The 27,801-nt window shown below is 49.2% G+C and overlaps 2 protein-coding genes and 1 long non-coding RNA gene across 6 annotated transcripts; 1 reads left to right on the top strand and 2 right to left on the bottom strand.

The window, feature by feature from the left end:
* Positions 1-1,719: 1,719 nt before the first annotated feature.
* On the bottom strand, positions 1,720-16,837 carry LOC110133836 (primary amine oxidase, liver isozyme-like). The gene is given in 5 exon segments (XM_020888064.2): positions 1,720-2,593; positions 2,833-2,962; positions 5,179-5,317; positions 5,320-5,463; positions 11,875-16,837. Coding segments are annotated over 5 exon segments (2,358 nt in total). The 5' UTR covers positions 13,472-16,837; the 3' UTR covers positions 1,720-2,245.
* Positions 16,838-16,943: 106 nt separating this feature from the next.
* On the bottom strand, positions 16,944-21,019 carry LOC110133835 (primary amine oxidase, liver isozyme). Of its 2 annotated transcripts, none has more exons than XM_020888063.2 (4): positions 19,962-21,019; positions 18,747-19,032; positions 18,218-18,347; positions 16,944-17,505 (listed from the first exon to the last, which is right to left on the bottom strand). In XM_020888063.2, the coding sequence occupies exons 1-4, from the start codon at positions 20,635-20,637 to the stop codon at positions 17,230-17,232; spliced, it is 1,368 nt and encodes a 455-aa protein (XP_020743722.2). In that variant the 5' UTR covers positions 20,638-21,019; the 3' UTR covers positions 16,944-17,229. The 2 variants fall into 2 exon arrangements, with proteins under 2 accessions (XP_020743722.2, XP_020743721.2); XM_020888062.2 differs by having other exon boundaries at positions 19,251-21,018.
* LOC110133838 (uncharacterized) lies at positions 20,643-27,708 on the top strand. Of its 3 annotated transcripts, XR_011492337.1 has the most exons (4): positions 20,643-20,994; positions 23,114-23,274; positions 23,697-23,862; positions 26,063-26,902. It is a non-coding gene; the product is annotated as an uncharacterized lncRNA (long non-coding RNA). The 3 variants fall into 3 exon arrangements; XR_011492336.1 differs by lacking the exons at positions 20,643-20,994; positions 26,063-26,902 and adding an exon at positions 27,401-27,708 and having other exon boundaries at positions 22,321-23,274; positions 23,697-23,812; XR_011492335.1 differs by lacking the exon at positions 20,643-20,994 and having other exon boundaries at positions 22,321-23,274.
* The last annotated feature ends 93 nt before the right edge of the window (positions 27,709-27,801 follow it).

The raw sequence follows: 27,801 nt of genomic DNA on the forward strand, positions 1-27,801 counted from the left end.
AAAGCAAGCTATAGATGCAGACACCACAAAGGTTCCCTTAGCCTGGAGGCACCTGAGAAAGCCACGTCTTTGAGGCCTGCCTGCCCCTGGCCTTACTCCTGCCCCTACACTCCTTTCTGGAAAATGTCCCAGTTCTTATTTATGTCCATCCGAAGTCCATGGCCAGGGAGGGGCAGCCGGGATGTGAGGCCCTGGAGGCTGTTGCTTGACGAGGTGGGACTGTCCCCACTGGGACACCTCTGGCTCCACAGTCCCCTGTATGCCCGAGACATCCTCAGCTCAGGAACAGAGGAGGACCCCAAAGCTGAGGAAATGGGGAAGTGAGGATTTGGGGACCTGTGGCAGCAGGGACTTCCCCTAGAACTGCAGGGGAAATACCACAGAGTAGAAACAAGCAGCAAGAGGAGGGGGAGGAGAAAGAGAAGGAAGGAGAGAGAAGGAGGGAGCTAGGTAGGGTGACAGGGAGTTGAAGGAAGCACCTTGTAAGATCTGGGACACAGGCCTGTGGGGACCCTGTCCTGGGGCTCCAGAGAACAAGTGGTCTGTAGACGCCTTACCTTCATATTAAAGACCCAGTCAGTATAAAAGAGGAGCTGGGGAGGCCCAAGAAAGCTTCTGTAGGCACTTACTGTAACTGAACCGTACATTTAAAAATGGCCCAATGAGGGCTTCCCTGGCGGATCAAGGGTAAAGACTCTGCCTGCCAATGTAGGAGACATGGTTCGATCCCTGGTGCGTGGAAGATCCCACGTACTGCGGGCAACTAAGACCGTGGGCCAGAACAGTTAATTCTGTGCTCTAGAGCCTAGGAGCCACAACTACCGAGCCCATGTGCTGCAACTACTGAAGCCCACGTGCCCTAGAGCCTGTGCTCTGCAACAAGAGAAGCTGTCTCTACAATGAAAAGCCCGTGCACTGCAACTAGAGAATAGCCCCCTCTCACAACAGCTAGAGAAAAACCAGGGCAGCAACAAAGATCCAGCACAGCCAAAAATAAATAAATAAATAATAAAAAAATTTTAATGGCCAAATGGTACATTTTATGATGTGTGTAAGTATGCTGCATAAAAGTTGAAGTGAAAGTTTTATGCTATGTTATACCAAAAAAAAATGAAAGGAAGGGGTACAGTTTCTTTGGAAAAGTACCTGGTGATTCCTCAAAAGGGTAAACACAGAATTACCATTTGTTGTTGTTCAGTCGCCCAGTCGTGTCTGACTCTTTGCGACCCCGTGGATTGCAGCACACCAGGATTCCCTGTCCTATACTAGCTCCCGGAGTCCGCGCAGACTCATGTCCATTGAGCCATCCAACCATCTCATCCTCTGTCACTCCGTTATCCTCTTGCCCACAATCTTTCCCAGCATCAGGGCCTTTTCCAGTGAGTTAACTCTTTGCATCAGGTGGCCAAAGTATTGGAGCTTCAGCTTCAGTCCTTCCAGTGAATATTCAGGGTTGATGTCTTTTACTATATGACCTAGCAATTCCACTCCCTGGTATATGCCCAAGAGAAATGAAGGCATTCACTGACATGAAAACTTGTACACAAATGTTCATGGCAGCATTATCCATCATAACCAAAAAGTGGAAACATAGTACAGTCTATCCATACAATGGAATATTATTTGTCCAGAAAGGAACGAAATACTGCCTCATACTACAGCATGGATGCCCCTCAGAAATGCTACACTGAGGGAAAGAAGCGAACCACAAAAGACCACTCATTGCATGAATCTATTTATGTGAAATTTCCAGGATCTAGGCACCTTTGTCATGACAGAAAGGTTTAGTGGTTACATAGAATTGGGAAGGCGTTGGAGGAAAATAGAAAGTATAGCTAACACAATTTGGAGTTGCTTTCTGAGGTGATGAAAATGTTCTAGAATTAGATAGTAGTCATGGTTATGCAACTTTATGACTATATTAAAACCCATTAAATTATACATGTTAAAAGCATGAACTTCATGGTATATGAATTATATCTTATTTAAAGAATAAGATTCTGAAAACTTTAAAAAAATAGTCTTCTGGGGAAAGTATAACCGTGACTCCAGAATCCTCACTGGCAATTCCTTTCCTTTCTGTGACAGGAACCCAGCAGGCTGGGGTCCACAGAGCTGAGAAGCTCCTGTCTCAGGCATCACAGATTCAGGATGCTCCCAGCAGGGAGGGGGAGGCAAGGGAGGACGATGGGAGAGAGAGGACCTCGGGGTGTGAGGAGAGAGAAGAGGACCCAGGCTCCCCAGCTCAGGGCCCGTCCCCTCCCATCCCCACCCCTGGCTCTGGGGTCCCAGCCACATTCCCCATTCCAAGAACCACCTGGTTGTGGGAGAAGCCCCCGTGGGAGAAGGCAGGGAGGTCAGGGGCACAGGCAGCAACCTGGGGCAGGCAAGCCAGGGAGTTGACCTCACAGGACCCAGCATCCTGGTCTTCCCGGAAGTAGATGGAGTCAGCAGAATCCATGGAGGGCTCCTGGTCAAAGAAGTTGTAGGGTCGCAGGAAGAAGCCCACACCGTTCCCCACTGTCACGGTGTTGGGAATGTCCTCTGCATGTGGGATGTGCAGGAAACCGGCTGTCACCCAGGCCACCAAGTCCTAGCGGGGGAAGAAAGAGGGTCATGAGGTCAGGTGCTGCTAAGGACACCTCTGCCTCCCACAGTGGCCTCACATGCAAGGACTGAGCTCATCAGCCTGGAAAAATGTGAAATCATAACACTTTCTTCCTTAGTGAGTCCTAAAGACCCCTGGAGAATTCTACTTGGAAGGGAGAGAGGAGGCTCATGCTGGCTCCCTCTGCCTCCTCCCTCACCCCCACAGGACCCCACTTGACTCACTTGCCCAGCAATGGTCTCATTGTTGATGAAGTCACTGAAGTCCAGGGTGGGGCTCCAGGGGTCGTTCAAATTATAGATGCTGGTGCTGCTGGGCTCCCCCTCCTTTCGCTGGGTCACGGCCAGCTGGTACCTGCAGGGGGTTTGGATTAGACCCACAAGATCATCGACTCATCTTGCTGCCTGAAGCTGCACTGAGGAGAAGACACAAAGGGGAAAGGAGGCACAAAGGTCTTAGGGTGCCCAGCCTCTTTATCATCCTCTGTCCACTTCCCACTCTCTCTCACAACGTTCCTGCATGTGTTCAATATCATGTATCTCAAACATCTACTAGACCATCGTTCAGACTTCAGGTGGGACTGTGACTCATGCCTCCATGCACATGGGACTCTGGGCCTGCATGCATTGGCACAAACAGGGCCTGATTCCCATCTTGGGTCAATTTCAGTATCTCATGTACCTGGATTTTAGGGAGGACTCCCTCAGAACTGTGCTCCTTTCTTCCTCTATTCTTCCCTCCTTCAGCCTTTTTTTTTTTTTTTTTTTGTATTGGGGTATAGCCAATTAGCAATGTTGTGATAGTCTCAGATGGACAGCAAAGGGACTTGGCCATATACATTCATGTATCCATTCTCCCCCAAACTCCCCCGCCATTCAAGTTGCCACATAACTTTGAGCAGACTTCTTTGTGCTACACAGTAGGATCTTGTTGGTTATCCATTTAATTTTTTTATTTTTGGCTGCACAGGGTCTTCGATGCTGTGAGCTCAGGCTTTTTCTAGTTTCAGGGAGCTAGTCTTCATTGTGGGGCACGGGCTTTAGGCACGAGGGCTTCGATAGTGGCGGCTCAGAGGCTGGAGTGCTGGCTCAGTAGTTGTGGTGAACGGGCTCCGTTGCCCTGCAGCATGAGGGAATCTTAGCTTCCTGACCAGGGATCGAGCCCGTGTCCCCTGAATTGGCAGGTGTATTCTTAGTCTGGACCACTAGGGAAGCCCAATTTTAAGTATAGCTGCATGTATAGGTCTATCCCAAACTCCCCAACTATCCCTTCCCCTCACCCTTCCTTCCTGGCAACCATAAGTTTGTTCTCTAAGTCTGTGAGTCTGTTTTGTAAATAAGTTCACTTGCATAATTTTTTTTCTTCAGGTTTCTAATGTAAGGGATGTCATACAATATTTCTCCTTCTCTGACTTACTTCAATCAGTGTGACAGTCTTTAGGTTCATTCATGTTGCCGCAAATGTCCTCCACCCTACCAATGCCCCTACCCCCGTTTTATTGAGAGATAAGTGACCACTGGTGGTTAAATTTCATACATTTTATGTTAGGGTGTTCTTCCAAGGTACTTAAAGAAATTTGATTCTATTAGGTTGAACATACTCCTTAAACAATTATTTTGTGTGGCTGGGTTTCCACTGACCTTCTCCTTCTGAGGAGCTGAAGCCATTACTTCTTTCTAATGGCTGAGTAATATTCCATTGTGTATATGTACGATATGTTCTTTATCCATTCCTCTGTCAACGAACATTTAGGTGTTTTCACGTCTTGGCTGCAGACAGTGCTGTAAAGAGTGGGCAATGAACACTGGAGTGCATGTATACTTTTAGATCATATTTTTCTCTCGGTATGTGTCCAGGAGAGGGATTGCAGGATCGTATGGTAGTTCTATTTTTCAGTGTTTAAGGAACGTCCATACTATGTTCTTCATAGTGGCTGTACCAGTTTACGCTCCCACAAGTAGTATGGGGGTGTTCTCTTCTTACCATACCCTCTTCAGCATTTGTTTATGGATTTTTTAATAACTATTTTGACTCAATCTTTTTTTATAAGGATTTTTTTATATGGACCATTTTTTTAAAAGTCTTTATTGAATTTGTTATAATCTTGCTTCTGTTTCATGTTTTGGCTTTTTGGCCATGAGAAATACGGGATTTTAGCTCCCTGACCAGGGATCAAACCCACAACCCCTCCATTGGAAGGTGAAGTCTTAACCACTGAACTGCCAGGGAAGTCTCTCCTCTCCAACCTTGATTATGAACATTTTAAACATACAGAAAACTTGAAAGAGTAGTAAAGTGAACACCCACACACCCACCTCATAGAATCTACTGATGCCTTAAATGCTTTTCCACATTTGATTCAGTATCTATCTTTCCATTCATCCATTCACCCAGTAGGCTTCAATTTGAGCAGCCTAAGATTGTGGCTGTAGGAATGCATGTGTGTGAGAATGTGTGGTTGTGAGTGTGTACACACACCCATGGGAGGTGGGGAACCTGGGCTCCCAGCAACACGTAGCCTTTTGTACCATCCACCTCCCCCAGTGCCTCCCTTATATCCCATCACCCACCTTGCCCAGCTGAAGGCTCTCTCCATGGAGCTGTTCTGGGGCAGTGGCCCCCCAGCAAAGCTGACCGTCTGGATGCGGTAGCCCCGAGGGTGCCCCCACTTGTTGTTCTGCTTGCTGGCCAGGTACAGGTAGCGAGGGGAGGCCCCTCCAGGGGGAAGGCAGCCTGCTCCTCTGTCTCCAGCTGCTTCCGGGTCACCTGCAGCCTCTGTATCTGGTGCTCGGGGCTCCAGGGTACTGCCGAGGGGACAAAAGCCATGTCCTCAGCCCAGACCCAGTTCTCCAGTCCTGCGGGAGTGGAGCGGGGAGAAGGGGGGAGTGAGAGTGAGTCAGGCAGCTGCCCTGCCCCCTCTGGAGTCTGCCTGCTCCTGGCTTCAGAGTAGGAGCCAAAGACAAGGCTGGACTGTGTCCCTTGCTTCCCTCCCCTCTCCCCAGGATGTCCCTGATCCAGAGATTTGGAGAAGGCCTTTCTTCTGGACATCATCTCTGGTAATAACACCAGATGCCCTACGACTGAGTTTCCATTGACCTTCTCCTTCTGTGGAGCTGAAGGTAGGGTAGTTTACCTGAGGTTAGAGCAGTCTAGCAGACGATGTGCAAGTTAGGTTCTTTCTGACCCGAGGAAAAGGTTTGCATATCATATCTGAAGCTCCATCATTAGAACTGCCTTCTCATGAACATAATCACAGCAGTAGTTCAATTTCCTGAACTTGGAGGAGTTCTACACAGGCAGTGTGCTGAGGGCTTTACATGGATTGATGCTTTACTTGCACAACAACCCATTTTATGGATGGGACAACCGAGGCTTAGATATGCCCCAGTCTGTCACCAAGGGCACATGGTTAGTTTCATGGCAGTGCCAGAGACCTAGGTCTCAATCTGGTTCTACACTGACTATACATGAGTACCCAGAGGAAACCAACATCAAGTGGCTCCACCACTCATGGACAGCAGACATGCAGGCCAGCGGGAAGGAAAGTCAGACCCCAGGCCCAACACTAAGCTGGGGCTTAGTGGTGCTTTCTATTGTTTGGGGCAAGGAATTAGGCACAGTATGTTGCCTGCATATTTGTTTTGAACGAATTTATTGGCGTCCAGCTGGGTTCCACATTAGGAATCAACTTAAGTGATCTGAGACCAAAGAGCAGTAAGCTAAAACATGCCAGAAGCTCCCTCCATACCTTCAAAAGGTTAGGGAGACCAGAGACTGATTGAGCAAAGCCTGTTTCCTCTTGTGAATTACTGCTCCTAGGCCACACTCCACAGTTTCTGCTTACATGCGTGTTAGTCGCTCAGCCATTTCTGACTGTTTGTGAGTCCATGGACTGTAGGTCTCCAGGCTCCTCTGTCTATGAAATTTTCCAGGCAAGAATACTGGAGTGGATAACTATTCCCTTCTCTAGGGGATCTTCCCGACCCAGGGATCGAACCAGAGTCTCCTGCCTTGCAGGCAGATTCTTTACCATCTGAGCCACTGGGGAAGCCTTTCTACTTATAGATGATAATTACAGGCCAAGAGTTCTCTTTTCTGGTACAGCCACACAAGCAAACTCATATGGATAATAATAACAATCATAGCTAATAGTTCTCCACGTGTATCAGACACCATTATACGTGCTTTAAGGTTTGCCATAGGGGCTTCTCAAGTGGTCCAGTGGCTAAGACTCTGAGCTCCCAATGCAGGGGGCCCAGGTTTGATCCTTGGTCAGGGAACTAGATACACATGAAGCAACTAAGAATTCACAGGAGACCTGGTGCTACCAAATAGATAAATAAATGCATATATATTTTTCAGCCTGGATGGGGGGAAGTTTGAGGGAGAAGGGATACAAGTATATGTATGGCTGAGTTCCTTTGCTATCTACCTGAAACTATCACAACACTGTTAATTAGTTATTCTCCAATAAAAAGTTTGTTGTGTTTTTTTTTAAAGGATTTCCCTGTCCAATTCAGGGGACATGGGTTCAATTCCTAGTCTGGGAAAACTCCACATGCCTCGGGGAAACTAAGCCCGTGCACCTCAACTACTGAGTCTGCACTCTAGAGTCTGTGCTCTGCAACAAGAGAAACCACCACAATGAGAAGCCTATGCACTGCAGCTCTAGAAACCCCACTCACAGCAACAAAGACGCAGCAAAGCCATAAATAAATAGACAAGTACATTTTTTTTAAAAGTTGTCCTAGTTTGGATGTAGAGATAAAGAAATACATGTGTGTCAGTTAGAATACATACATATATTTTCTAGTTAAGTCCAATAAAAGACCCTAAAAGCAATGACATCCCAGGAATAATGAGCACACCTGGTACCCAGATCTTGGTTTCTAAATACTATTCTCCAGTAAAAGAAACCAGAGATTCCTGGAGAAGTGGTTGAATCAAGGGTTAGAAGAGGGAAAATACAAGATGGAATGGGAACATATTGTGGTGCCAGAAGAGTAAAGAAGTGCTCAAAAAAGGAGGGAATCATGTCAGCAGGACACAGAAACTAAACTGAAGGCCCTCCCAGTGACCAAAGCTGGAACAATTTAGGGAAAAAAATAAATGATAGTAGGGGGTTATAACCCTTAGAATAAAATATCCAGGAGTCCATACAGTTGTGAATAAATAATTACATATATAAATAAAATGGAGGGACAACACTTTTTTATGGAAAATTCCAATGAATAAATGTATCAAGAAAAAGAGACAAATGTAAATGACACAGTAATAATCACTGTTGCAGGAAAAATCCACCAATAGATGCTAATATTCATAGACAAGAGCATGAGAAGAAAGAGTTGAGAAGAAAAGAAATAGTATATTTGCATAGCATCCACCAATAGATGCTAACATTTGTAGACAAGAGCTTGAGAAGAAAACAAATAGTATATTTGCACAGCATCAAAAATTTATCCCAAATATTTATTAATTGCAAGTGGAAAAACAGTAACTTTTGCAATGGAGGTAGCTGGAAAACAGCACCTTAACCAAGTGCTTGAGTCCCACATCACTGGCTATAAGACATAAGGACAAGATGTATCCCATGATACGATGCTCTGAGAAGGGTGTAGTGTCATTCCTGTGGTTTTCTTACCCAAGAAACTCAATGAAAACAAAAACACAAGCTCAATCTAACCATGAGACAGTATCAGAGAAAACTCAACGAAAGACATTCTACAAAATGATTAACTAATATCTTCTAAAGTGTCAGTTCCTGGGACTTCCCTGTGGTCCAGTGGTTAAACATCTGCCTTGCAATGCAGGGGATATGGGTTTGATTTCTGGTTGGGGGGATCAAAGACCCCACCTAAGATCTCATGTGCTGTGGGGCAAGGAAGCCTACGCACCGCAACTATGGAGCCCTCATGTTCTAGAGTGCCTGGCACAAGAGAGGCTGTGGGCTGCGACAAAAGATCCCGTTTGATGCAGTGAAGACCCCACGTACTGCAACTAAGACTGGACGCAGCCAAACAGATAAATAATAGGAACTGCTGCAGATTGGAGAAGACCATAAAGAGATGGGATCTAACTGCAATGTGGGATGCTGGTTTAGATCCTGAATCAGAGAAAGGAAATCAGTGGAAGAACTGATAAAATTCTCATCAGGTCTGCCATTTATAGTATTGTAGTCATGTTAATTTCCTGGGTTTGACTGTCCTGTTTTTCTGTAAGATGTTAACATTAAGGGGAGTCAATGAAGGATATATGGCAACTCTGTATAATGTCTGCAATTTTTCTGTAAATCTAAAGTTATTTCAGGGACTCCCCTGGTGGTCCAGTGGTTAAGAATTCATCTTCCACTGCATAGGATGCAGCTTTGATCCCTAGTCAAGGAGCTAAAATTTGACATGCCCTGGGGCATCTAAGCCCAAGAGCCACAACTAACTGAGCCCTCACGTTCTAGAGCCTGTTCACAACAAGAGAAGCCCGCGAGCTTCTAGAACAATTAGAGAAAGCCCAGCCGTGATGACGAAGAGACGATGCTCTGCAATGAAGGCCCAGCTCAGCCAAAAACAAAAAAGTTATTTCAAAAGAAAAAATGTCTTCAAATAGTCATTAATCCTCCCAACAATCTTATGAGAAATGCACTGTTAAACCATTTTTATACTTAAGTAAACTGAGATACAAAGAGGATAAGCATAAAAATCTTTCTCTCAGGGTGTGGAGAAAAGGGAACCTTCTTACTTTGTTAGTAGGAATGTAAATTGGTGCAGCCACCAAGGAGAACAGTATGGAGGTTCCCCAGAAAAGTAAAGATAGAGTTGCCACGTGATCCAGAAATTCCACTTCTGGGCCTGGGAGAAAACTGTAATTCAAAAAAAATACATGCACCGCAAAGTTCATAGCCACAGTATTTACGATAGCCAAGACTTAGAAGCAACCCAAGTACAACAACTGACGATTAGATTAAGAAGATGTGAGATACACATAAACACAATGGAAGTGGCTAGTGACTACCATATTGAACAGAATAAAAGAATAGAAAAAAGCATTTCCCAACAAATGTTGGAGAGGGTGTGGAGAAAAGGGAACCCTCCTACACTAAAACCTAAAAATAGAGTTACTATATGATCCAGCAATCCCATTCCTGGGCATATATTCAGACAAACCTATAATTTGAAAAGATACATGTACCCCTATGTTCATAGCAGCAGTATTTACAACAGTCAACACATGGAAACAACCTAAATGTCCATTGACAGGTGAGTGGATAAAGATGATGTAATACATATATGCAATGGAATATTACTGAGCCATGAAAAAGAACAAGTGAGGGTCAGTTGAACTGAGGTGGATGAACCTATCCCCTGTTATACAGAGTGAAGTAAGTCAGAACAAGAAAACCGAACATTGTATATTAACAAATATATATCAAATCTAGAAAAATGGTAGTGGTGAACCAACCAGTCCATCCCAAAGGATATCTATCAGTCCTGAACATTCATTGGAAGGACTGATGCTGAAGCTGAAACTCCAATACTTTGGCCACCTGGTGTGAAGAGCTGATTCGTTGGAAAAGACCCTGATGCTGGGAGGGATTGGAGGCAGGAGGAGAAGGGGATGACAGAGGATGAGATGGTTGGATGGCGTCACTGACTCAATGGACATGAGTTTGAGTGAACTCTGGGAGTTGGTGATGGACAGGGAGGCCTGGCGTGCTACGGTTCATGGGGTTGCAAAGAGTCGGACACAACTGAGTGACTGAACTGAACTAAACCTATTTGCAGGGCAGGAATGGAGACATAAACATAGAGAACTGACTTGTGGACACAGCGAGGGAAGGAGAGGGTAGGATGAATTCAGAGTGTAGCACTGAAATACCTTGTGTAAAATAACTAGTGGGAAGTTCCTATATACTGCAGGGAGCTCAGCCAGGTGCTCTGTGATGACTTAGAGGGATGGGATGGGAAAGAGTAGGAGGGAGACTCATGAGGAAGGAGATATATATATATGTATACACACACACACACACACACGATTGATTCACATCATTGAACAGTAGAAACTAACACATTGTTAACAAATTATCTTCCAATTAAAAAATCTTATAAATAATAAAATGCAGCACAAATTGACATATCTATGAAACAGAAACAGATTTACAGCTATAGAGAACAGATTTGTGGTTGCTGGGGGGGAGGGATGATTGGGAGTTTGGGATTAGCAGACATAAACTACTATATGTAGAATGGATAAATAACAAAGACCTACCACATAGCACAGAGAACTGTATTCAATATCCTGAGAGAAACCATAATAGAAAATAATATGAAAAAGAATATATATATATATATGTATGTACAACTGAATCACTTTGCTGCATAGCAGAAATTAACACAACATTGTAAATCAACTAAACTTCAGTTAAAAAAAGAAAAGGTTGCTCTCACATTTGCCAGGAGCTCTTCATGTGGTCCCTACTCCTCCATTATAACCTAAGCCTTTTGAAAGCAGAGATGTGGTTTCTTTTGTTAAACTGTTTTACTGCAGTGCTTGGCACAAATATGCATTTGGTAAATATTTGTTGTTTGCATGAATGTAATATGTTGTTATGTGAGAAATTAGAACTGAGAAATATATGTACATTATGATTGAAAAATTTCAGTAAAAAATCTATACCACTATATCTTACCATGGGTCTTCCCAGGTGACTCAGTAGTAAAGAACCCACCTGCCAATGCAGCAGATGTGGGTTCCATCCCTGGGTTAGGAAGACTCCCTGGAGAAGGAAATGAAACCCACTCCATTACTCTTGCCTGGGAAATCCCATGGATGGAGGAGCCTGGCGGGCTACAGTCCATGGGGTCGCAGAGTCAGTCACGACTGAGCAACTAAACCACCACTGTACAGTATCATACATATCACATACTGTGATATATTCTAGAACTGCAGGTGCAGAGTTTTAAAAAAGAAAGAATTATTATTTTAAGCATGAGGGAATAACTAAGGTTGAAAATCTCTGAGGAGTTTGATAACTTTCATATTTATTCATATACTTTTACATCTTTAATGTTTCAAAGAGATTTTTCTTCTCTTTATCCTCCCAGCAAGCAGGATATTAGTACCCTAACCAAGGATGGAACCCTGCCTCCTGCAGTGGAAATGTGGAGTCTTAACCACTGGACAACCAGGGAATTGGCACAGTGAAAACTTTTAAATCTAGGCTTAAGACTTCAGGCTCTTGTATTGGAATCATTGCCTCCACCAGCATGTCTTACCTCCTACATCCAGATCCACCTTGTAGTGGGCACTGTGGGTGTGGACGGTGCCCAGTGTGTTCTCCCGAACCTGGTTTCCATATCTTCGGGCAGCACCAAAGAGAAACACTGAGCCGATGTAGCCTGTGGCATGGAATTTGACTTCTATGGCCCCATTGGGGTGGAAGACCATATCCCACACATAGTCATAGTTGAGCATCGTGGACACAGACCTGAAGATCAGCACTGTCTCCACAACGCCCCCAAAATAGTGGGAAAGAAAATCTGAGTGGTGTCGCCTCAGGGGCAGGCCCTCGTTCTGCTCAAACACACAAAAGGCATCGTGTAGTGTCTTGGGGGCTTGGGACTCCAGAAGGAAGTGCCAGTCCACATAGGTAGCCAGATAGGGACAGTCCACCCCACGGCTCAGGGGTGTGGAAAAGTACCCCAAACCAAAGTTGGCATCTGCATACCGGCCTCTCAAGGCCAAAGGAGAATTTCCACCATAGATGGCCAAGGCTTCCTGGACACTGACTTCATACGCAATTCTTTCCCCCTGGAAGCGGATGTCAAAGATCCTAGGACCACTGAAACCTCCGAGGCCAAAGGAGAAAGTCCACAATGAGGAGGCCACTTGATTGCCCTGGACACTGAAGCGGGGGCCCTGAGGATGGAACTGCAGAGGGGGAGCTGGACCCGGGGGCACCTGGGACTTCAGGGACCAGGACCCACCTGTGCCATTGTCTGGGATCACCACCACATTCACCTGGCCAGCCTCAAACTGCTCCTCCAGCTGGGCCAGACTCTCATAGTAGCGGCCTTGAAAGAACACCTTCTGGATGGTCCACTGGGCAGGGTCCAGAGCCTTGTGGTCTACCAGAAGTTCCAACCCCACGGGATGCAGGAAGAACCCAGCCCCGGAAATGTTGTAGTAGAGGCCAAACCAGGTGGCCCTGTCCCCTGACTGCACGCCACGGGGAGCTGAGTTCATGGTCACCAGGTTCCTTCCTCCTTGTTTGTAGGAGCAGCAGTGGTGGAGGACACCAAGAGCCTGGGGCAGCTCTCTGTCAAAGATCATCTGGTCTATGTCCAGGTACTCTCGGAGAAGCACGGGGCGTCGGTAATAGGGCAGGGGGCCCCCATGACGCTCCACAGTCACATCCCGCATGTAGGAGGGCTGGGGCAGCGGTCCCACCACCAGCTCAGTCACATTGGGCTGGGGTTGTCCGCCAAAGAAGATGATGGCCAGTGCCTCCCGGGCAGGTGGGGGGCTCCCCCTGTCCAGGTGGGCCAGGGCTGCCGCCTTGGGGGGCAGTTGCAGCTCGACCGAGAAGACGCAGTTGTCTGACGGTCGGGCCTGGGCTGCATCCACCAAGTCTGGCCCCAGCTTCTGGGTCAGGAAGCTCATCACAGCTGTCAGCTCTTCTCGGCTCAGGTCTGCAAACAGCTGGCTCTGGTCAGGCTGTGTCCAGGGCTGGGCACTGGGGGATCCAGAGGAGCAGCGGGAAGGCAGACTGGGATGACATTGCTTCCCAACTCCCTTCTCACTCCCAGCAGGACCTTCCTCCCTGCCCATTACCAGAAGAGTCCACAAGGACAGAAAAATGAAGATGAACATCTCTAAAACTCCTGGTTGTCCTCAGCCTCTCCAAGTGGAATATAGAGTGCAAGACAGACAGACAGGACCTGGGTGCTCGATGCCTCTTTCAGTCTCTGGAGGTTCCTGGCTCTGGGTGGTCCTTCTGGGCGATGGCATGTTGGGTAAATTCAAGACAAGCAGCCAAGGAAAGAGGGTTGGCAGGGAGTGGAGGTTTGGTACAGGCAATGGTCAAACCAGGCTCGGGAGGTGGGACCACGGTAGAAACCTGGACTTTAAGTGGTCCACGTCAGCCTCTGTCTTCTTGTTCCAAATCAAACACTCAGGTTCAAGGTTGGGGCACAAAGTGGAGGAGGGCTGGGTTTGGGAGACACAGCTGGAGGGAGGAGAGGAAGATGTGACGGGGGCAGAAAGGGACTGTCCTTGGGCTTCTCTCCTCATGCAGACGCAACCTTTCTCCTGGCTATGTGGCTGCAAGCAAAACGCACCTGAGCACAACCCTCCAGCAGGATTTGCTCCTTCCTTCCTCTAGTCTGGGAAGCCCTCATCACTGTCCTCTGCTCCCCCATCAACCAGAATCCTACAGGAACGCACAGGAGCCTGCAGAGTCATGCTGAGAACACAAAGCACCTGCAGGGAGCTGGGGGACTGAAGGGCTGAGCCAGTTCAACATCTTGGAGGCCCTGAGCTCCCTGAGTCACTGGAGGGAAACATTTAGGGGGTGGAAAGTAACAAACTGGAAGGAGTTGGGAGTTGCAGTGTAAGAAAGACCCTCTCCCTATCCCATGAGCAGGACTGGTGGATCATCACAGGTCAGAATGCCTGGAACCCTGGCTGTGAACTTCCACCTTGGGCCAAGTTATAAATGCATCCAGCCATCATGGGCCCTCTCTCCTGACTGAGGTCTTTCTCCCTGTTCTTCAGAACCTAGCTTCTCTCCAGCTCACAGACTCATCTCCATCCACTGTTGACCCAACAGTGAACCTGGGCTTGGAGCAGGACAGAAGGGAGAAGAAGCTTCTGTGCTGTGTGTGCTCCCTGGGTGTGACTCCCTCAGGTCAGAAGCTGAGCAGCACCTGAAATCTGTTTCCTGTCCACCTCCCAGCCCTGCCTGGGCTTCCAGCAGGTGGAAGTCACCCCTCCCCATTGCTTCTCATTCCCCTTCTTTGAAGAGAGACAGAGTGAGTGAGAGACAGCAAAAGAGAAATTGACTGAGGTTTAACATTTTTCTTGTACATGTACAGACAAGTGGAGGCAAAGGGGTCACCAGAGGCCACCCCCATTTTTCCAGGTTCAAACACTTTAGCTTTCCGTACCCTGCTGCTGCTAAATCGCTTCAGTCGTGTCTGACTCTGTGCGACCCCATAGATGGCAGCCCACCAGGCTCCCCCGTCCCTGGAATTCTCCAGGCAAGAACACTGGAGTGGGTTGCCATTTCCTTCTCCAATGCATGAAAGTGAAAGGTGAAAGTGAAGTCGCTCAGTCATGTCCGACTCTTAGCGACCCCATGGACTGCAGCCCACCAGGATCCTCCGTCCATGGGATTTTCCAGGCAAGAGTACTGGAGTGGGGTGCCATTGCCTTCTCCGTTCCGTACCCTACCCCTTCCTAAAACACAAGTTAGTTTAAAGAACAGAGTCAAATCTTGTTGAGCCCATTTATTAACAATAATAAATGAATATTAATATAGTCATATGGTTCAAAATTCAAAAATTTGAATCAGTTCTAATGAGATGGGTGAAACTGGAGCCCATTATACAGAGCGAAGTAAGCCAGAAAGATAAAGACCATTACAGTATACTAACACATATATATGGAATTTAGAAAGATGGTAACGATAACCTTATATGCAAAAAAAGAAAAAGAGACTCAGATGTATAGAACAGACTTGTGGACTCTGTGGGAGAAGGCAAGGGCGGGATGTTTCAAGAGAAAAATTTCTAAAGGGTTTATACTACTAAGTTGCCTCCCGTTTGAGTCCCCGTCTCCTGGTTCCTCTCCACAGCAGCAACCAGTGTTACCCATGTCTTCTGAATACACATTTCTAAGATATGAAAATATGTACTTATGTGATACTTCCCTGTAAAACACAAGTGGAGGTGTCCTATACACACTTCTGTTCTTTCTCTTGTTCACTGGATTATGATTCTCTATAAAGAGATATAATTACTTTTACAGCTGCATAGATTTGTTTTCTAAGAGTGTATCAGAATTTATTTAATCAGTCTTCTAGGAACAAGAGTTCTACTGCTTCCCATCTCTGGTTATTTGCAGAGGTAGCGCAAATCCAATCTGCCACCACCCAGCTGTCCATAGGAACAGCCTGTGTGGAGGCTCCACCCCCAGAAACCCTGGCTTATTTGCATGCTTACATATGCTTGAACAGCACCTCGCCCCATGGTGTGAGTCTTCCTGTTCTGCCTACCCCACCTTCCCTGGTGCCGTGGGCACTGGCCACACACACACCTGATGCAAAATGACCACTCTTCATTAGCACTGCACGCACAAAACTGGAGCTGCTGCTGTCCCCATGACCATCCTCTGCCAGAGGATGCAAGTTCCAAGGCAGATTTACACAAATGGGCAGAAAGAACTGTGAAGAGACACCCTGTCCCAGGACTGAGGGAAGGGGAAGCTCCCAGACACAGGGAGACAGATGGGGCCTGTCTTCTCAAACTAGATGTCCCTTCCAGTTTGAGACTTCCACAGGCCTGGAGCCAGGAGAGGACACCAGAATTGAGAAATGAGAACTGGGGAAAATCTGCTCAGGGCAGAAAGGGAAATCCCAGAAAATAAGAACAGGTAAGAACAGGAGGTCTGGCTCGGTCTCTTGTGGAGTCCCCGGGTCCTGGTACACGCAGGGTTTTGTTTGAGCCCTCTGAATGTCTCTGGCAGGTATGGGGTTTGATTCTAAAAGTGATTTCACCCCTTCTACCATCTCATTGGAAGGACTGATGCTGAAGCTGAAACTCCACTATTTAGTCAACTGATGAAAGAACTGACTCATAGGAAAAGACCCTGATGCTGGAAAAGACCGAAGGCAGGAGGAGAAGGGGATGACAGAGGATGAGATGGTTGAATGGTATCACTGACTTGATGGACATGAGTTTGAGCAAGCTCCAGGAGTTGGTGGTGGACAGGGAAGTCTGGTGTGCTGCTGTCCATGGGGTCTCAAGGAGTCAGACACAACTGAGCAACTGAACTGAACTGAACTGAAGAACAGGAGGGGGTTAGGCAAGAAGGAAGAGAGAGAGAGAAAGAAGACTAGAATGAGAGGAAACATGGGCCAAAGAGTTCTTTCCAGCTGGACTCCTGGATTCAGCTGGCAGGAGCCCTGCCTGGGGCGCCTAGGCGGCCATCCACATAGAGAGCCCCCATCCTCCCCTCCCAAGTGAGGGCTGGGGAATCTCAGAAGAGATCTGGCATGGCCTAAAAAGATTTGAGAAACCCAGAAGGCAAAATAAGTAGAAAACAAACAAAAAAATTGCCAAAGTTAAGTCTTCTAGAAAGGTTTAATCATCACACTAGACTTCCAGTTGGCCATTTATCTTCTCTCTGCGATAGCAATGCAGCAGGTCTGGAGTCAACAGAGTTGAGAAGCCCATGGGTCAGGCAGCACAGGCTACGGATACTCCCAGGAAGGATGAGGAGGCAAGGGCAGAAGATGGGAGAGGGAGGAACCTGGGGTGGGAGCTGGGAGAAACTCAGTGCCCAGCCCCTCCCCTCTCCACACTCCCTTGTCTTTGGGTCCTAGACACATTCCTCACCCCAAGGACCACCTAGTACTCAGGGAAGCCCCCGTGGGAGAAGGCAGGGAGGTCAGGGACACAGGCAGCAACCTGTGGCAGGCAAGCCAGGGAGTTGACCTCGCAGGACCCAGCATCCTGGTCTTCCCGGAAGTAGATGGAGTCAGCAGAATCCATGGAGGGCTCCTGGTCAAAGAAGTTGTAGGGTCGCAGGAAGAAGCCCACACCGTTCCCTACTGTCACCGTGTTGGGAATGTCCTCTGCATGTGGGATGTGCAGGAAACCGACTGTCACCCAGGCCACCAAGTCCTAGTGGGGTAGAAAGAGAGTCAAGACTCCTGGCACTGCTAAGGTCAATTGCCTCCCCAGGCTTCACTTTGGGAGCCTAGCTTCGAACAAGAGAGTTTTAAGTCTTTAATGTTTTCCTACTAGCCCAGAAATCAAAGCATAAAGAATCGATTTCACATTGGGAGCAATACCAGAACTCCTTGCTAGCCTAAAGTCTCCATCTCTGACTTTCCCTATCACATCACCATCAGTCTATGCATCTGAGGGGAATAATGCAACCTTTAGGTTACTTCAGTACCTCCCTTGACTCTGGGAGTATTCCCAAACTGTAACTGAGAGGAGAATGAAAGAGGGAAGATCAGGCATTGAGAGGCAGAAAAGGCTGACATTTAGGAATTAATCTTTAGTGTGAAGCCAAAAACAGAGATATTGATATAAGCAATGTTATCTTCTGTGATCACTCGAGCCCTCCTGAATCCTGCAGCCCTTAAAGGACTCAGTCCACAGAGCTGAGACTGAGACTAAGAGGGCTGTTGCCTCTTGAGGGTCTGCAGATGAACTCCCAGCTTAGGAAGTTTCCCTCCACAAGTAATGAGCAGATCCACAAAAGCACAGAAGCAGGAGTCAGCTCAGCCCTTGAGGTGATCACGGGGTTTCAGCCCCCACCGCAAAGGAAGGTTGGGCTGATCTCTGTATCCCCCAACCCATCCCTCTTCTCCCGCAGTCAGCTGACCTTTCCAGCAATGGTCTCATTGTTGATGAAGTCAGCAAAGTCCACGGTGGGAGTCCAGGGGTCATTCTGATTGAAGACACTGGAGCTGCTGGGCTCTGTCTCCTTCCTCTGGGTCACGGCCAGCTGGTACCTAGAGATGCTCTGGTCAGGGGTCCATGGACTCTGTCCCTGTCCTGCTGCCTGGTCGTCATGGAAGGGAGCCAAGCCCATGGACCTCAGGTTTCCCCTCTCATCTACAGTCACTCAATGTCACCCTAGAAGTTGTCAGTAGCTCAGCATCTTTTCATGTCTACCTGTTGATACCTTGCAATTTCACAGCATGACCCAGCCACAACAGAGAAGACTTTTCCCATGTGGGCTCTAGCATTCCCAGGGGGCTGTGTGTCCACCGTTGGCCTTTTGATATCCAAGAAATAAGTTTTGTGCTCTTAGCTCACCTGGTGTAGAATTTGAATGAGGTTCCCAATTGCCCCTCCCAACATGCTCTTCTCATCTCATCCACCCCCCTCCAATAACACACCCCACCCACCTTCCCCAGCTGAAGGCTCTCCCCATGGAGCTGTTCTGGGGCAGTGGTCCCCCAGCAAAGCTGACCGTCTGGATGCGATAGCCCCGAGGGTGCCCCCACTTGTTGTTCTGCTTGCTGGCCAGGTACAGATAGCGAGGGGAGGACTCTCCCAGGGGGAAGGCGGCCTGCTCCTCCGTCTCCAACTGCTTCCGGGTCACCTGCAGGCTCTGTATCTGGTGCTCAGGGCTCCAGGGTACCGCCGTGGGGACAAAAGCCATGTCCTCAGCCCAGACCCAGTTCTCCAGTCCTTGGGGGGTGGGGATGCAAAAGGTGAGGGGAGGAGGGAGGCCTGGTCAGGCAGCTGCCCTGCCCACTCTGGACTCTGCCTGCACCTGGCTTCAGAGTGGGGGCCAAAGAGAAGACCAGACTGAGTGTGTCCCCTGCTTCCCTCCCCTCTCACCGGAAGATGTCCCCAGTCGTTCAGCCCCCTCTACTGGAATCCTTGCCTCCCCTGAGGTGTCTTACCTCCCACATCCAGATCCACCTTGTAGTGGGCACTGTGGGTGTGGATGGTGTCCAGCGTGTGTTCCCCAACCTGGTTTCCGTATCTTCGGGCAGCACCAAAGAGGAATGCTGAGCTGATGTAGCCCGTGGCATGTAATTTGACTTCTATGGCCCCATTGGGGTAGAAGACCATATCCCACACATAGTCATAGTTGAGCATCGTGGACACAGACCTGAAGATCAGCACTGTCTCCACAACGCCCCCGAAATAGTGGGAAAGAAAATCTGAGTGGTGTCGCCTCAGAGGCAGGCCCTTGTTCTGCTCAAACACACAAAAGGCATCGTGTAGTGTCTTGGGGGCTTGGGACTCCACAACGAAGTGCCAGTCCACGTAGGTGGCCAGATAGGGGCAGTCTACCCCACGAATCAGGGGTGTGGCGAAGTAACCCATGCCAAAGCCACTATCCATATAGCGAGTGAGCATTGCTGCTGGGGTATTCCCACCATAGACAGCGCCAGCCTCTTGCAGGCTGATCTCATAAGCCAGCCGCTCTCCTCGGAATCGAACATCAAAGATCCTAGGACCACTGAAAGCTCCAAGGCCAAAGGAGAAAGTCCACAATGAGGAGGTCACTCGACTGCCCTGGACACTGAAGCGAGTGCCCTGAGGATGGAACTGCAGAGGGGGAGCTGGACCCGGGGGCACCTGGGACTTCAGGGACCAGAACCCACCTGTGCCATTGTCTGGGATCACCACCACATTCACCTGGCCAGCCTCAAACTGCTCCTCCAGCTGGGCCAGACTCTCATAGTAGCGGCCTTGAAAGAACACCTTCCGGATGGTCCACTGGGCAGGGTCCAGAGCCTTGTGATCTACCAGCAGCTCCAACCCCACAGGGTGCAGGTAAGGCCCACCCTTTGTGATGTTATAGTAGATGCCAAACCAGGTGGACCTATCACCTGATTGTAATCCACGGGGAGCTGAGTTCATGGTCAGCAGTTTCTGTCCTCCTTGTTTGTAGGAGCAGCAGTGATGAAGGACACCAGAAGCCTGGGGCAGTTCTCTGTCTAAGATCATCTGGTCTATGTCCAGGTACTCTCGGAGAAGCACGGGGCGTCGGTAATAGGGCAGGGGACCCCCATGACGCTCCACGGTCACATCCCGCATGTAGGAGGGCTGGGGCAGCGGTCCCACCACCAGCTCAGTCACATTGGGCTGGGGTTGTCTGCCAAAGAAGATGATGGCCAGTGCCTCCCGGGCAGGTGGGGGGCTCCCCCTGTCCAGGTGGGCCAGGGCTGCCGCCTTGGGGGGCAGCTCCAGCTCTACTGAGAAGATGCAGTTGTCTGAGGGTTGGGCCTGGGCTGCATCCACCAGGTCTGGCCCCAGCTTCTGGGTCAGGAAGCTCATCACAGCTGTCAGCTCTTCTCAGCACAGGTCTGCAAACAGCTGGCTCTGGTCAGGCTGTGTCCAGGGCTGGGCGCTGGGGGATCCGGAGGGGCAGTGGGGAGGCAGGCTGGGATGACATTGCTTCCCAACTCTCTTCTCACTCCCAGCACCACCTTCCTCCCTGCCCATCACCAGAAGAGTCCACAAGGACAGAAAAATGAAGATGAGCATCACTAAAACTCCTGACTCTTCAGCCTCTTGAATCAGAACGCAGCATGCAAGACAGATACACGGACAGACAGAACAAAGTGGACGATCCCTCCTTAGTGTCTGGAAGTTCCTGGCTCTGGGTGGCGCTTCTGGGCACTGGCGTGATGGGTACATTCAAGACAAGCAGCCAAGGGCAGAGGGTTGGCAGGGAGTGGAGGGTGGGGTGGGGGCCATGGTTAACTCAGTTTGGGAAATAGGGCTGAGGTAGGAATCTGCATTTTAACTGGCCCACGTCACTGGCCTCTGTCTTCATGTTCCAAATCAAACACTCAGGTTCAAGGTTGGAGCACAAAGTGGGGGAGGGCTGGGTTTGAGTACACAGCTGGAGCGAGAAGAGGAAGATGTGACGGGGACAGAAAGGGACTGTCCTTGGGCTCTTCCTTCCTGCTCCAGGCCCTAACTTTCTCCTGGCTACCTGGCTGCAAGCAAAACACACCTGAGCACAACCCTCTAGAGGATGTGCTCCTTCCTTCCTCTAGTCTGGGAAGCCCTCATCACTGTCCTCTGCTCCCCCATCAACCAGAATCCTACAGGAACGCACAGGAGCCTGCAGAGTCATGCTGAGAACCCAAAGCACCAGGGAGGATCTGGAGACTGAAGGGCTGAGCCAGATCAACATCTTTGAGGCCCTGAGCTCCCTGAGTCATTGGTGGGGAGCATGCAGTGGGGGGAACAGTCAGTATAAGAAAGACCCCCTCCTTACCCCATGAGCAGGACTGATAGACCATCACAGGTCACGGTGTCTGGAACCCTGGCTGTGAACTTAACCCAGGTGTCCACAAGCCTCATCCCCAGGAAACCCTTTCCAGAATACTGCAGAGGCAGAGAGCAAAGCTGCCTCCATTCTCAGGCAGGTGATGTGGGGGAGACACCATCTTCTGTGCAGCCAGGCCCTGACAGGACCAGAAGACCTGAGGGTCCCAGAGATGGGACATGCTTCCCTGGGGACCTGGGGGAGAAGCCTTTCCAAACTGCACACGCCCAAGACCACTTCCCCCGAAAGGCTCCTTAGATGACCTTGCAGGTCGCCTGGAGGAGAATGGACAGTACGTTCCAGTCAAAAGGATCAGAAGGTGCAAAGGTACAGAGCTTGAAACAGTCTGGGCATGGGCAGGAATGGCCAAGGTCAACGTATTTGGTGTGAGGTGGAGACAGGAGTCAGTGGGACAGCAGAAGAGATCAGGTCAGGAAGGCCTGTGCAGTGTGTGGGTCTTAAGCAAAGTAGGCACTGCAGAAAGACAGAAATCTGGAAACATGTGAAACCAGGGAAATCAACCCCAGAAAGTTCAGGTTCTCCAGATACCAGCTGCTTCTGCAACCAGCTCTATTGTGATATGGAAATTCCATATACGGTTCCTTTTGTTACCAAGCTGCGTCCCTGGACACTTTCATCGGTAGAATTGATAAGAGGCAAGAGGAGGAATTGAGCCAGGGCCTTCCTGGTACTCAAGCTGCTGCAGGAAGGAGCAAGAACAAAACACAGGTTCCCTTGCTTGCCCTCCGTGGACTGGTTCTTCAGTGGAGTAAGCAGGGGGCAGATCCGCTGAGCGGGCCCCAGGGCTGGCTTAGGTGGTCTGCCCAACTGCTAGTGGTGCTGTGGGCAGGGATCGTGCCCAATACACTGCTTTTGCTTTTGGCAACTCAGAAGTGGCAGTACACTTGTGCTCTTTTTGTATCTTATGGTTCATGATTGCCTCAACTGCTGGTCCATGCCAGTATTTTTAATGCCTTACAGTTTCGCTGTATTCTGTTGCTTGAGGAGACATTTGTCCATGTGCCAGTGCAAGCACCCCACTCAAGGGTCTTCAGCCCCAGTCTCTGAAATTGAAACAGTTCATGCGAACTTTGTAATAAGAGGAGCAGAATCTAAGGTCACACCCAGCCCTGGCTACACGGCCAGCCTTTCCAGGCCATGAACTTCATTCTGGATCCTTTTGTAAGTGATGGCCTCTTCTCCTTGGTAAGAACACATCATCAAGAGGATGGATAATGCTTTCCCTGTGCTTGGTAAAAGTAATCCCAACCAGGGTGACCAAGCAGAGGTCAAGAACAGCCACTCTGCTGGGGTATTCCAGGTCTCCTAGGGAAGGTGGGTAATGATCAGGGAGCAGGAGGGAGAGATTTTGCCTGACCTGGTAGAGGAATTGGTACAGAAGAAGGTGCCCCCGCCCATCTTCTCTAAGTGTCCTGCTGACACATCGCTTCCTCTGATGTCCTTTCATCATAGGCTTCACAATCATTGTGTCAACCATCCTAAAACCAAAAAGGAGTCTCATTTGGAGAATTACTCAGGAGACAGGACTACATGTTGTCCACCCCCTACCCCTACCCCTGGGACTTATTTCCCTTTGGACAAACTTGGCCCCAGCCTCTGTGACTATGCTCAAAGTGAGTTGATTCCTGGGACCCAGAGCCCATGTCCAACCCCAAGATCTGGGCCCCAGGAGGCGGTGACTGAGCTGAGCTTCTGCTCTGAGGCCCAGTCCAGCAGCGGAAGGACACGTAGGTCACTGCACTCCAATCTGCAATCTGGGGACACGGCTCTGACTGTGGTTCCGAGCAGGGCTTGGATGTGGGACAGACAGGGACCATGACACCGGACGGGAGGCAAAGGGCCCGACCGAGGCCAGTGACCTGGAGCACAGGAGGAAGGGAGGGTCTGAGCAATGTGGTGGGTGGAGCTGACAGGACTCGGTGTCTGATTGGCTGGGTGGGTGGGTGAGAAAGAGCACAGCGACTTAGGCCACACAAAGACACAGTTCCATTCGGTGACTTGGTAATTTATGGACTTTTCTTTTTTGGTCCCACAGTGCAAGTTGTAGGATCCTAGTTCCCCAACCATGCATGGACCCCGTGATGGCTACAGGGGATGGGAGGAGCCCTAACCTCTGGACCACCAAGGAATTTCCTCTAACGGGTGACTTGAGTGAGCAAGGGGCTTTCCTCATCAGAAGGACCTATAAGAAGAACAGCAAGGTTAAGGAGGAAACCAATAAGTTTGAGGTTGAGGTGCTCCTGGGAAGCCCAGGCATAGATGCCCAGAAAAAGGACCATTGTCTCTATGGGTTTCCAGGGATGGGAGAACAGCTTCTAGGCTAGAAATTGAGATTTAGGTTGAACAACAAGTAGTAATCATTAAAGATAGGAGAGCCTGCGATCATCCATGGAGGACTGTGCAGAGGGGAGAGAGGAGGGCCGGCGCCAAAGGCCAGAAAACGCCCAGGTTTGGGGCTGAGGGGGCTGGCGGAGCAGAAGGAAAGGAGCTGGCACAGGAGCCTGAGAAGCAGCCGGCATGCCCTTGGAGGGGTCAGCATGTGAGGAGGTCACAACAGGCGAGAGTTTTCAGTAGGGACTAGTCAGAGAGGACCAAGGCCACCCAGAGGTCCAGAAGTAGCAGCTGGAAGGGAGTGTGGGTTCTGCATCAGCAGAGGGAGGGAATGGGATGAGGAGGGACTCAGGGGAAGGAAGCTGACCCTGGAAAGGTAGAGCTCTCGTTGGAGGATGGCCTGGAAGGAACAGACCCAGGGAAGACACCCCCAGGAGCGGCTGTGCCCTGGCATCGACTTAGCGAGTTGAGTCAAGAGCCAGTTAAAAGGGAGAGATTTAAAGTTCAGAGAGAGGAGTGGACAACTGAGAGAGAACCTTCTGGAGGGGGCCAGCAGGGGTGGGATTCCCTTAAAACAGGTAGAGTCTGTAGAAATAATGAAAATTTGGCCATTTTCACTGCCAAGTCCAGTCAAAGAAGCTCTCAGGGAGAGGCAAGAAACATTTTTTGTTGCTGTTAGGGGTTTCATTTTCTCCCATCCCACCATCATCTGTATAAAGTTTACAAGGATCATCTAAGCAATTATCCCATCAGCACACAAAGGACCAAGGGAACTATTTTGGGCTAGGATTTTACTTTAATCAGCCACTGACTCTCCTAAGTGTTAAGTGTTCATTAAAATAGTGATGCCCTGGGACTTCCCTGGTGGTCCAGTGGTTCACACACTGGGCCCCACTGCAGGAGGGGCAAAGGAAATTCTCACTCCCTTCTGAGAATGCTTCCAGGGCTCCCCGTTTCCCTTAGGGTAACCGTGGATTGCAAGCACCTGCCTGCTCTGCCCCTGCGGCCCTCCAGGCTCTGCTCTCAGCCCACACACCTGTCAGTGAACTTGGGGACTTGGACGGTGTTACCTTGTCACTTCCTGGCCTTTGAACATGTTGTTCTCTCTTCCTGGAAACTTGTCACTACTCAATTCCTTCTCCTGTGGCCAGCTCTGTCCATCAGCTTAGACATCACGTCCCTCAGGAAGCCTTCTCCAGTCCCTAAGTCCAGGTTAGGAACCCCTGCTTTGTCCTCCTCACACCTCCCTGAAAAACTCCCTGATGTTTGACTGCTGACTTGCCCCTGTCACCCCTGGGGCGACATTGTGCCTTACTCCATAATGTACCCTGGTGCCTCCCAAGGTGCCTGGCACACAGGAGGCATTGGGGAAGTCTTTGGTGAACGCATGTGGGAATCCTACCCTGCACTCACAGAGGAGCCCTGCCTAGGGGCTGCAGGAGAGCCAAGGCAGGAGGCCACAGCTTCCGCTGCTCACAGGCTTTGCCTGTGTCTCCATGCCTGGGTTCCCAGGTATGCCCCTCCTGTAAGGACACCTTGGGTGTCCCCTAGTTCAGGTCCTCAAGGGCAATGGGCCCAAGTCCAAAAGATTGTGCCCTTGGGGACAGGAGTTCCTTAGAACCTGACATCCTGGGTTACCCTTCCCTCCTTTGGCTTGACCATGTGTTTGAGGCTAACATCCAGCCAGCCTCAAGGTATTAAGGAGAGAGTGGGTGGGGTGTATGGCTGGAGGTCCACCTTGCAGGCCTCCTGACCTCAATAGGCTGAGAAGCTCTCGATCTACATGTCCACTGAGGCCTGGGCCAGGGGTGTCATCCCTAGACCAGCTGTAATCTAGAGAGACTACATCCCTAGAGAGACACAACTATAGTCTTTGTTCCACATCAAAGCTGTGATCGAGCATCCACACACAATCACATGCACACTCACCACTTATAAACACTCACTGCCTTGGTCTGGACATGGTTTCAAGGCAATGACTTGCAAGTTATTTTGCCCGGGTAGGGAAGGGGATTGACACCACATTCCTTTATTCCAAAAGAAATAATTCCCTTATTCCTTTCCTTCCAGCACTGAATCTCATGCAACTGACCATTAGAAGGAGCCAGAAGGAGGTGGAGACAACAGCATATACATCTTATGGAGATGTTCAATGACAGGTCAGAGAGAGAAAAGGCATCAAGTCAGAATCAGAACCACGGCAACCACAACATCCATTTTCTCCTCTGTCTCAGTCTTTAACTGTTCCTTTTCCGCAGCCTCTGTCCCCTGCCACACTGGCTTCCACCTTGGGTCGTGTTATAAATTCATCCACCCACCACACTCTCTCCTGACTGAGGTCTTTCTCCCAGTTCTTTGAAACCTAGCTTCTCTCCAGCTCACTGATTCATCTCCATCCACTGTTGACCCAGCAGTGAACCTGGGCTTGGAGCAATACAGAAAGGATCAGAAGCTTCTGTGCTGTGTGTGCTCCCTGGGTGTGACTCCCTCAGGTCAGAATCTGAGCAGCATCTGAAATCTGTTTCCTGTCCTTCACCCCTCAGCCCTGCATGGGCTTCCAGCAGGTGGAGGTCACCCCTCCCCATTGCTTCTCATTCCCCTTCTCTGAAGAGAGACAGACAGGGAGAGTGAGCCATAGACAGTCAAAGAGAGACTGACTGAGGTTTAACGTTTTCCTCGGAGACGTACAGAGAAGATGAGGCGAAGGGGTCACCAGAGACCACACCTATTTCTTTGGGTCTCAAAAGTTTAGAAAAATGAGTCCCTGGGCTCATCTCTCAACATAGTTTATCCTCCCCCATTCTACCCTATCTGAAAAGACAACTTATTAATGGTTTAAAGGATGAAGTCAGGTCTTGTATGGGGCCATTTATTATTTGAATAATAATAAATGAATAGGTAATACAGTCATATGGCTCAAAGTTTTTAAAAAGGTTTATACTACTAAGTCCCCCTTCCTGAGTCCCTTCCACCTGGATGCCCTCCAGAGGCAATCACTGTCACCCATGTCTTCTGAATATGCATCTATAAGACATGTAAATATGTATTTATATGATCTTTCCTTTAGAACACAAAAGGTGGTGCCCTATATACACTTCTGTACCTTGCCTTGCTCTTTAGAAGATTAATTTCTAGAAAGAAATGTGATTGGTTTTATAGCTATGTAATATTGCTTTGTAAGACTGTATAAGAATTTAGTTAATGAATCTTCTAGGAAAGGCAGTTCTATAATTTGAAATCTCTGGACATGTGTAGAGAGACCCTGGCTCCAGACCCATTCCATCCACATCAGCCCAGGGACAGCCTGTGGGGGAGGCTCCACCCCCAGAGGTCCTGGCTCCTTTGCACGGTCACACGTGATTGGACAACGCCTGGCTCCACGACAGGTCTTCTTGCCTCTCTCCCTAGGTGCCCACCCAACCTCCCCTACTGGCTACTGCAGTGTGCAGAGGACACAGGTCACAGGGAGACCTGGCACAAAATGACCACTCCTCGTGACCACTGCACCCACAAATCCACCTCAAGGGCTACCTCGAGCTGCTGCTGTCTCCACGACCACCCCTGCAAGAGGATGCAAGACAGGCCTATACAAACACACTGTCCCCGGACTGGGAAAGGGGCAGCCTCCAGACACAGGGAGACAGATGGGAACTGTCTTCTCAAGCTAGATGTCCCTTGCATTTTCAGACTTCCACAGGCCTAGAGTCAGAAAAGGAGACCAGAGTTGAAAAATGAGAGCTGAGGAACCTCGGCTGAGGTCCCGGAGGTAAATACCAAGATATAAGAATAGGTAAGAACAGGAGGAGGCA

The sequence above is a fragment of the Odocoileus virginianus genome, chromosome 17 (assembly GCF_023699985.2).
Source record: "Odocoileus virginianus isolate 20LAN1187 ecotype Illinois chromosome 17, Ovbor_1.2, whole genome shotgun sequence".
NCBI lineage: Eukaryota > Metazoa > Chordata > Mammalia > Artiodactyla > Cervidae > Odocoileus > Odocoileus virginianus.